The sequence below is a fragment of the Malurus melanocephalus genome, unplaced genomic scaffold (genome assembly GCF_030028575.1).
Source record: "Malurus melanocephalus ecotype Western Australia unplaced genomic scaffold, MMel_1.1 scaffold_1172, whole genome shotgun sequence".
NCBI lineage: Eukaryota > Metazoa > Chordata > Aves > Passeriformes > Maluridae > Malurus > Malurus melanocephalus.
In genome coordinates, this window is record NW_026624404.1 from 55,022 (window position 1) to 65,854 (window position 10,833).

A 10,833-nucleotide genomic window follows, 5' to 3' on the forward strand; every position below is an offset into this window, starting at 1 on the left:
CCACTGCAGGAGTGGCGGGAGCCGGGCGCCTCTTCTCACACGACGTGCTCCGAGCCATGGCTGCCATCAACGAGCGGCCCATCATCTTCGCGCTCAGCAACCCCACGGTGAAGGCCGAGTGCACGGCGGAGGAGGCCTACACGATAACGGAGGTGTGTGAACTGCAGTGGGGGCTGCTTGGTGGGAGAGCTCAGGCCGTTCATTATCACTGGGACATCACAGTGCTGGTGTTCCTTGCCTTCTAACACAAGTAGATGGGGTTTCAAATGGATTTGATGAAGCAGGGCTTGGTTTTTAGGTAACAACATTTCGCAAAGCTTAAAAAAGCTTGTTACCACTTTTTGTTACCGCTTTTCTGAGAGAATGATCACCGGTACTGTTACATGGCTGTGCTCAGTTAACTGTTTYTCACTGCTCTGTTTAATTATTTTGTGTTTTAATGAAGCATGACAGCATCGTTATAGGCCTAAGGGCGAGCTGTGACATGGAGTGCAGTCCTTGGAGCAGGTGATGTCCTTGCAGCAGTGCAGGAGCCGTGCTGGCGCTCAGTCTGGCAGGTGCCATTAGCACTGACCCGTGGGGCCCTGTGCTCCCGGGGCAGGGCTGGCCTCTGTCCCCTGTCACAGGGCTGTGTGACGTGCACTGGCACCACCACACGGCTGGAGGAGCCAGCTGGGAGCRCACACACCTCGGAGCCAGGACACCTTGTGGGGCGTGCACACTGCACTTTGGGGCTGGGTTTTTGCCCAATAACTCTGTTGTTATCCAAGGAGTGCATCCAGACCTGAGTTTTGCCTTTATTGAGGAAAATCTTTTACCCGTGGGCACAGCTCTTTGGTGAAGCTGATGGCCGGTGAAGGGAGCCCGAGGGGAAGGTGCTGGGGGCACAGAGCACCTGGAGCAGCTCACAGTTCCTGCGAGCCTTGGAACTGGGGGTGGTGGCTTTCCTTGACACTCAGAATGCAGCTGGTGTCACCACTGTCCTGGCTGCTGGGCCTGCCTGCTGACTCAGGGCTGGGGCTGGTGAAAGGACTGCTTTTGTTTCTATTTCTTTGTTTCTAAACAGTCCCAAATCGGGTGACTCGTTTGAGAATGGGGGTGTGGAGATCTTCCCAGTGTGCTGGTGCAGGCTGTGAGCTCCTCCCTTGCGCTGCTGGCGTGGCTCCGTTTCCAGCGTTGTGGCAGTGTCAGTGTCACACGGGGCGGGTGGCACTCTGCTGTCCCCTCTGACACCCACGTTCTGCTCTGTGTTCCCGGGCCCATCAGCTYGGGAGGAGCCCTGGAGCTGCGGCCTCGGGACAAAGTCCACATCTTATCTTCTAACAGTACAGTCACTGGGGCTGGAAAAGGCCTCCAAGGACATCGACTCCAACTGTTCCCAGCACGGCCAAGGCCACCACTGACCCATGTCCCCAAGTGCCACATTCACATTGTTTCAGGGATGGGGACTCCACCCCTGCCCTGGGCAGCTGTGCCAGGGYTGGAYMRGCCYTTYYSWKRARGRAWTTTYCCCMAWKKYCCCCCYKSCCCYKCCCYRGCCCATCCTGAGGCCRTTYCCTCTCCTCCTGTCCCTGTTCCCTGGAGCAGAGCCCGACCCCCCCGGCTGYCCCCTCCTGTCAGGGAGTTGTGCAGAGCCACAAGGTCCCCCBDGAGCCTCCTTTGCTCCAGGCTGAGCCCCTTTCCCAGCTCCCTCAGCCGCTCCTGGGGCTCCAGACCCTTCCCCAGCTYCGTTCCCTGCCCTGGACAAGCTTTTAAATKACAATGGTTTAGTATCTCTCAGCTRTCTTKCRTTAACCACAATTCTGAGCTGGGCAGTGTTGCAGTGTGTTAATTCCAGTATCTTGGGTAGAAAGTAAACAAGAGTTAGTTGTGTAGCCAAGACTTCAGCTGGCATAAATAAATGTAAAAACTGCTGCCATCTCCAGCTGAAGGAGTCCAGGAGCATATTTAGAGGGGAAATCAGCCTGCTGTTTGCTTTAATTTTCCACAGAATATCCGATCAGCAGGTGTGTTCAGGGAGGGGGCTGATGTGTGCCCCTGGCTGGGTGCTGATGGCAGACCCCAGGGTGGATGGCAGTGACAGGGCAGAGCAAGGCTGTGCTCCTTAGGCCAGGTGTGATGGCATCTGCCCTGCAGCAGCTGCGTGAGCACAGCTTGAAGAATGTTTGAACCCGGTGGAGAGAAGGTCTTTTGGGGTTCTTTCCCTCTGTTGGATCCATATATTTTTTATTCATTAATTTCCATATTTCCAGTAATTTATACACATGGGTTATTTGGACCATTAAGTACTGCTGTGGTTTTATTCCAGTCCTTACCCATAAATTTTGTAGTGTTTCTGTCTCTTTAAGCTGTTCAGTTGTTTGTTTTCATGATGCTCCGTGGTTCTCTGAAATGCACTCAGCTGACCCCCAGCTGGCCCTTCAAAACACATTTTTCCTTTGGAGATACAGTAATTCCCTGGGAAATGGACTCCAGAACCCTGGTGGTTCTGTGATTCTGTGATTCTGTGGAAATGTCCAGCGTCAGTTACTTTGTCACGCAGCTAACACAGTTTGTCAGGCGTTGGGGATCAGAGCTGCCAGCCCGGTGTCTCCTGGCTTTGGGAACTGATCCTGGTTTGGTGAAGTCCCAGCCTGCAGCAGAGGCCACAGGGGAACAAAGATGCTATCACTAACCTTTCATTCCTTATTTTTATCCCACTAGATGGCACCTGTGGAAGGCTGGCGGTGCCCCTGTGTGTTCTAAGGGCTTCTGCTGCCTTTTAATGTGCTTTGTCTGGCGGGGCTGTCCCCTGGAGCATCTGTGTGCTCTGCTCCCTGCACAAAAGGCTCTTGCCGTGGGTGTGCCCTGACAGACACAGCTCCAGACTCCGCGGCTCCTTGGGCAATCTGTTCTCAAACACAGGGGTCCTGGGGAACCCCAAGGGTTTTGARCTGATGTTCTTAAGCCTGTTACTCAAATGGAAGTCAGGATTTTTTTTGTTTTCAGTGGTTTTACTGCTTGAGAACAAGGTCATTTATCTAGAGGGTGTAGTTCACCCTGTCGTGGGTTTAAAARTAAAACCATGTGTTTTAATATTTTGTGCCAATTAAAATCCTTCCCAAAGGAATGATAAGCAAACCACATTATTCACTCCTCTCTCAGCTCTGGGCAACACAAGTGTGATGCAGCAGTTCCTGCCTGTGCCCTCCCACCCTGCAGCAAGAAAGTGACCTTTTGATCCTATTTGTGCTCCAGCCAGTGTCGGTCACTGGTCAGCCTGCACGGTGGCCATGGGGCTGGCCTGTGGCTGTAGCAGTCATGACCATGGTGATGGCTAACGCACAAGCGCTTCATTCTGTGTGTGAGCAGCTCTTCTAGGGCACCGCTCCCTTGAAGAACGTTGAATGATTCAATAAACACATCTCCCCCGAGCCTGGAGGGCTGCATAGTGCTGTGTGGGGTTTTTGTTTGTACTTTTTTTGCTCGTCCCTGGCTCTCAGACCACCCCACGCTGTGGCCCCAGCAGTGCCTGACTGTGCCCGTTCCTCCTSTCCAGGGCCGCTGCTTGTTTGCCAGCGGCAGTCCCTTCGAGCTGGTGACTCTGAAGGATGGCAGAACCTTCAAGCCTGGCCAAGGAAACAACGCCTACATTTTTCCAGGTAATAAATAAAGCCGTTATCATTTAAGCTCTGAGATGGRGCTGCTTGCACCTTTCCCTGGGCTCCCTTGGTGCACAGGCACAGTCAGCGAAACAGAACGAGGAGATGATGCCAATCTTTGAGCATTTGGGAAAATGAGTGAGTGAGTGACAGTCAGCTCTGAGTGGGTGCTGGGCTTGTGCAGTTCCATACGTGACACGAGAGCAAACCCAGCTGCATGTTTCTAGGAAAACACAAGGGTGTTATTAAAGGCTTTGGGAGCTGCTGCGCTGTGGGTTCCTCTGCTTGTTTTGGGAGGAAAGGCGAAAAGAAATGTTAATGTGCACTTGCAGTTGTGTTAGCAGTTCTGGAAGTTAACAGCTCTTAGAGCTATACTGCACAAGTGAGGGTGGAAAAGTAGCTCCGGGGATGTCTCTGCCTCCCCCTTCTCTCCATCTCCTCCTGAGCTGCTGCACCCCAGCCCTTGTCCAAAGCCACCTGCTGTGGCCAGAGGCTGCACACTTGGCAATGGTTTTGTGGAACTGGGAGGTGTCCCTGCCCACAGCAGGGGGGTGGAACCAGATGAGCTTTAAAGCCTCTTCCAACCCGAACCATCCTGTGACTATCTACACTAGAGTGCGTAGAAAGCATGGGGCAGATTTCTAAAAATAATGTTCTAGATGACCTGCAGCTTCTCAGCAGAAGGCTGCATGTTTTAAAGTGATGTGGCCCTAACGGCAGCGATTTCCCTGCAGGTGTGGCTCTGGCTGTGATCCTCAGCAGTGTCCGGCACATCAGTGATAAGGTTTTCCTCGAGGCTGCCAAGGTAAGTCTGGGGGCAGCGCAGGCTTTGGGTTCTGACACCRCAGGGATGGCCTGATGGGCTCTTTCTCAAATCTTGGTGAAACACAGGAGTTTCTTGTTTGATTTCTGTTGGTTTGTCCCTCCGCAATGAAAAAAAAAAGTGTTTTGGTCAAACAAAATTGTGGAAAGAACCGGGTTGGGTGGCAGTTTTGGTTAAGTAGGATGTGTGAATTGCCTCCCAGCCTCATAGCTGTGGCACAGTGGTCAGGGGCGCCGCTGGCCCCAGCACCCCTGGAGCAGGAGCACCTTCCACACCAGAGTGTCCGGGGACCAGGGCCGTACATGCGGGCAGCGCTGTGGTCATTCTTCGGCAGCCTCCATGGTTATGGGGATCCATCCTCTGCAGTACCACAGCTGATTTTGTTAAATGCTTACAGTCAGAATGAGCTGATTCTCAGTTCCACAGATGGAAAGTTTCAGATCCTGGCTGCCTTCCTTCAGTGCTTTGGGAGTGCTCTGGGTGGAAGAACACTGCAGCTGGATCCTCTCAGGTGTCCCAGCACAGTGTTAGTCACGTTTGGGGCACAGTAAATAAAAAGGGTTTATTTTTCTGACTCAGGCACTSGCGGAGCAGTTGACAGATGAGGAGCTCGCACAAGGAAGGCTTTATCCTCCACTGTCCAATATCAGGGAAGTTTCTATTTATATAGCTGTCAAGGTGAGTACGGAACATAAAATAGCGCTGCACTTCAAGTGGTTTATGTGTGCATTAACTGCCGGATCGCACAGTGTGGCCCTTGAACACGGGGTGCCTTGGCATACACACCCAGTTCTTTGTCCCTTCAGTGAGAGATGCTCGTTCAAACGCTCCCTCAGCTGGGTGTTCCAGCGTGGCAGTGGTGACAGACCAAGCGCTGCCCCTCTGGGTGCTGGGGTGCGGTGCCCAGATCACTGTCGGGCGGGTGGGGGCTGTGTCACTGCACTGCTCTGGGGCCATCCAGCAGCGACAGCACCTCCGGGCCGCTCTCCCCACAGGTGATGGAGTTCCTGTACGCCAACAACATGGCTTTCCACTACCCCGAGCCCGAAGACAAGAACCGCTACATCCGCTCCAAGGTGTGGAGCTACGAGTACGAGTCCTTCATGCCGGACGTGTACGACTGGCCCGAGTCCAAGGTGCACTGATGCACCGCCGCGCGCACTCCTCAGGCAGTACCTCCTACTCTGCAGGGATCCCTTTCTCAGACCAAGTCAAATCATGATCTTTGACTCCTCTAATTTATTTTCRCTCGTTTTGTTGCCTTTTTTTCCCCCCTTATACCCTGTTTTACACTTGATTTCTCCCAAGTACCTGATAAACTGTATGGATGATGGCATCTGCCACGGGGATGAGAGAACCCTCCAAAGTTAGTTTAAATAATGGCATTGCAATTCTAGCTTCGAGCCACACTACACTGAAGAGTTCTATTAATGATATTTTGGCTACATGCATTTGATGATGAACTATAGCTCTCTCATCACTGCTCATCTCCAGAATGATTAATTTCTGCCTTTAATAATCAGCCTTCTAATTGTCCTGGTGTTGCTCACTGCATTACCTGTGACATCCAGGGAGACCACTTGTGAAAGAAAAAAAAAAAAGGACAGTTGAAGACAACTTTAAGGTTCTCATGGGCTTTCGGTTTTCTTTAACGCTTTAAGATGTCCGTGTCCAGGCATCCTTGTGGCACTGGCTGCTGTTYCCTTGTGGAACAGCAAGATGTAAGCATGTGGAGTCTGCAGCAAAGTTTGCAGTTTTCATCACATCTTCTCAGGAGAAATGTGAACTAGTCCGGATTATCCTTGGGAAGCCTGAAAATAATATTAATCACTTAATAGTTTTTAGAAACAAAGCCGTGCTGTCACAGAATGAATTCCATCAGGTAGAGGTAGGACCTGAAGTAATTTATGGAAATATTTTAGAGATTTTACAAGGAGATTTTACAGAGTGGACTGTAAGATGATGTACCAAAGGATTTTTATTTAATTTTTTTTTTCAAGGTTTTGTTTSTTTTAAGTCAGGCTGTTTTCTCCCTTGCATCCTCTTATTCTCACAAAGAAACTCGAGTGTGCTGTGTTAAGACATTGCTGACTCGGCTCCAAAGTGGACTCTTAGAACAGGCAGCTCACAGGAGCTCTGAGGCTGAAATGGGAATTGTTCATCACACACAGATTCACACCAGAAACATTGGAACATTTCCTCAGTCCCAATATCTGGCTCAGTGCGAGTACTGGGCCCAAAAGATGCAGAGCCTGCAAGCTCCGTGTTGACCACTCCGATTTATTCCCTCCATTTACAGGTCCAGTTTGTCAGAGCTCGTGTGTGAAAACAAAACCTTCAGGTAGAGCTTTTCCTCGCCATGGGTTAGTGCTGCCCATCTGTTCCAGGTCCACAGTGAATGTTGTTGCTGATTCTGTCAGTGTGAGGGGCCTCAGTCACTCCAGAGGAGCAGGCAGGCTCCTCACCCCGTGAGGCTGTGTCCRGAGCAGGGAGAAAGATCCTGTGCCGTGCTCCTGTTTGCTGCTTCAAGGCAGGAAAAGGACCAGGGTAAATTAACATTCAGATGTGCCAGTGCTGTACCAGCACACCTGAAACCAAAAGCTGGAGATAAAGTAAAGCCTGCTCAGGATTTACTCATGGCAAGCACTGCTCCCGTGCCCTCCATCATACAGGGAAATGCAGTCTCCACAGAACAGCCCAGGACAGAGCAGGGACAATGCGCCCACAGCCTGACCTCTGCTTTTAAAATCACATTCTTACAAGGCACAGGGAACYGGGGGAAGGCTCTGCCTGAGAGGGGAAAGAAGGCTGATTATCTGAAGGCAGAAAGCGGTGATGTGGAAAAAAACCTGTGGTAAAGTTCAAGCTGTGGTAAAGTTTTGTGTGGTGGGGCTGGAAGTGCCGCATGGCCGAGTCAGGCGATGCGCRTGGATAGGAACTTGCACTCGTAAGCACGTGTATAAAATACACCAACACACACATAGGAGGTTTTTACAAAGAATGCTTTTTTCATCTATTTTTGCTATGCCTTGTTTTTATTGTATTTAAATTAGTGATCTTACTGAAAAAAAAKTATTTATTCAATGTATGAATTATTTTTGCCTTCTGGAAGTTTGGCTCTATCTGAAAGCTGTTGTACTGTGCCAGCAGAGTTCTGCACCATTGGATTCCAGTGCACTGGGAACACACACTCCCTCCCTTCTGCCAACACTCTCATTAGACAGATGGGTAACAAAAATACCCAATGCACTGATCTCCTGTACCAGATAGGAATGATCACAGAGGCAGGGGAATCGCTCCCTAACTCTGGCTTAGAAAACAAAGATTTGCATCCACCCTGTCAATCTGATTATTTTATTTTCAGGCAGGAATTGCACTTTCTGTCCTTTATCAGTGGCCATTGATAATGCTCAGGAAGCCCTGGAGCTTGGGGAAGCAGCGTTACCCGTGAGCAGCAGGGGCAGGAGCCAGGCTGGTTCCCCAGGGGAGTTCCTGGAGGATATCTGTCCTGGCTGAGGGAAGATGCCTGTTCTGTCCTCCCCCAGTCTGGCACCGGCTCCCTGCTGTCCTCAAGCGGGATTTCCCAAGGACAGGTGTTCCTGCATTATCATTTTTGTGGGGAAAGTTGCCCTTGCAGACCTGCGGGCTCCAGTTAGGAAGTGTTGGAGCTGGGGCAGAGAGGGCCTGTCTGTCCCTGTCYCTGTCCCTGTCYCTGTCCCTGTCCCAGCTGTGGCAGCTCAGCGGTTCTGCTCAGAGCTGCTCCATGCACACACACCGCCCAGGCTTTGTCTGACCGTGTTCTCTGGGTTTTCTGTAGCTGCAGGGTGCACATGGAGCAATTTCACCTTCAGTGTGCAGCCATTGTCTCCTGTTAGCTACAGGTGATGTGTCAGCTCACAGTTTTAAGTCCATTTCACTCCCTCTTTCATATTCTCCAGTATTTTTTTAGATACATGGAATTTTAAGACACATAAATTCATGTCCAGTTTTTCTTCAGGTACAATTAATCCTTGAATTAATTACAACTGCTAATCTTGCTGCCTAGTAAGGAACCACCGTTTCCTTTTTCGTATTTTGCTTATCACGATTTTATTCTGTTTGCTGGCTTATTCAGAAGTATCTACTGATATTTTTCTGTACAGAAAATTCTCTTACACAGTATGCAAAGGGAAACAGGTGTCACCAGGATGCATTTTGTCATGTTTCATAGTGTTAAGTTAAAAATACATGATCTGCAGGACAGCCAGTGTCCTAGCTTGTCACACAGCCCTCCAAATGATATCAAAGACTGTCTTCCATGTCTCTTTGGGGTATGCAGAACCTTCTGAGAGGATCAGGAACTTCAACTGAGGTCAGTCTTTCCCAGGATTTGTCCAAGACTCGCTCCCTTAAAATCAGCAGGGGCAGGACTGAGCCTCTTGGCAGCAGCCTGTAGGAGTGTTCAGGGGATAGTAAAGGTTGCTGATGAAGCACAGCCTTTCTTTATAAAATACGTGTGTTTTTGTTCAAAGATGTTACAAGGGTCTGTGTGTTCCTGAAGCCTCTGCCCAGGTGCCACCCTGACATGTAGAAGAATTATTAAAATGTTGTGTCTGATAGATTTTAACCCGCAGTGTGACTCGTGGCACAAGTTCCCGGTTACGTTTGTGAGCAGTGATGCATCCTGACACGTTGTGTTTGTTTTCCAAGTGACACTTACCTGCAGAGTGRTGTGTGGCGGGTTTCCTGTGGTGGGTGCGTGTCTTCCTCCTGTACTGTTGTTTCCAGCACGCTGTTTTATGGGGATAAAGTAACTCTGTCGCACTCCTCCGGTAGTAGCYGCAAAGATGAACCATACCCGTTGTAGTTCCTTGTTAGGAGCCCTCCGTGGCAACTGTGGCAGAGTGGGGATCACTACTGTGCAGCTCCAGCCCTGCGCTTTAGTTCAGCTGACTCTGGGCCCCAGGCAGTCCCAGCTGGTTTCATTTGCTCTTGTTCCATCGCCCTCTGAGGTGCAGAGCTGCGCTGCCCTGCCATCACATAAAGGTGTCTGCAAGGCACTCAGGTTGGACTGCAGGACTCCTGTCTCACTCAGAGTGCTCCGTGGGTTGAAGAGAACCACTGTCATTGCTGGACTCCCTTTGGCTGATCCGTGCTGCTCTCGCCATTCATCACAGCCGTATGTGAGCAGGATGGAGGAGATCCAGAGCAAAACTCTAACTGCACCTGCTTGGAGCTGAATGTGAGCACAGAAATTCAGCTGCTGCTGCTGCTGCAGGGACAGCGGATCCTTTGTGAACCTCCCTACTCCTGAGAGACACATCAGTGTGGTATTGGGACATGAGATCCTGCGTGGGGCTGCCCTGCCCCACCTGCCTGCTCCCAGGACACACATCAGTGTGATATCAGCACCCAGGGATGATCTGGGACAGCAGATCCTGCATGGAGCTCCCTGCCTGCTCCCAGGACAGACATCAGTGTGATATCAGCAGCCGGGGATGATCTGGGACAGCAGATCCTGCATGGAGCTCCCTGCCTGCTCCCAGGACACACTCCAGAGCGGTATCAGCAGCTGGGGATGATCTGGAACAGCAGATCCTGCATGGAGCTCCCTGCCTGCTCCCAGGACACACATCAGTGTGATAACAGCACCCGGGGATGATCTGGGACATGAGATCCTGCATGGAGCTCCCTGCCTGCTCCCAGGACACACTCCAGAGCGATATCATCACCCCAGGACACACTCCAGTGCGATATCAGCACCCTGGGATGATCTGGGCGGGCATGAGGCTGACCCAGCACAGCTCAGAGCTCACACTACCCTGCCGCTGCTGGCCACGGCTCTCTGTGGTGACAGGACTGGCTCGCAGTGCTGGTGGCATCACGGGCTGTGGCTGCAGCGGGAGGACACCGTTCCYGGTCACCAGACATTCAGCTCGTGCTGCAGGAGCCCTGTGCTGGGTGGTTGTATCCTGGAACGTGAGCTTGGCACTACACTGAACTCGGCTCTCCATGTTCCATTGACCAGCTCATCCATCCTTCAAGTAGGTTCTTCCTAACAGGAATAAAAATACTCTTAGGACTGAGGGCTGGTTTGTCAATAAAACAGCAGAATAATCTACATTTATTTCTATCTTAAACATATCTACCTTACACAAATCAATGTAAGCCTGCTGGTGAGAACAGTTCCAGCCGGATCTGCACGGGGTTGGCTGTGCCTGGGAGGGTCATTGCTCAGCTGAAACTAAAACTGTATGTAAAATGTGAACTGGTTGGGGTCTCTTCCTACTTTATAACGTTGTAACTCTATTGAAATGTGTGTTCYGGTCTTCTATTTTCTTAGTAAAATGCATTCCCTTTGCCTAAGTTGTATCTGATGTCATTTATTCG

General features: G+C 50.8%; 1 protein-coding gene across 1 annotated transcript in view; it reads left to right on the forward strand.

Annotated features, from left to right (window-relative positions):
• Positions 1 to 10,803, forward strand: part of ME2 (malic enzyme 2) — a 42,783-nt gene extending 31,980 nt beyond the window's left edge. The window contains exons 12-16 of the mRNA XM_057387294.1: positions 10 to 152; positions 3,539 to 3,641; positions 4,376 to 4,446; positions 5,044 to 5,142; positions 5,460 to 10,803. Of these exons, the coding sequence (XP_057243277.1) occupies positions 10 to 152; positions 3,539 to 3,641; positions 4,376 to 4,446; positions 5,044 to 5,142; positions 5,460 to 5,609 (566 nt within the window). The 3' untranslated portion in view covers positions 5,610 to 10,803. The remainder of the gene's footprint in view (positions 1 to 9; positions 153 to 3,538; positions 3,642 to 4,375; positions 4,447 to 5,043; positions 5,143 to 5,459) is intronic.
• Positions 10,804 to 10,833: the final 30 nt, after the last annotated feature.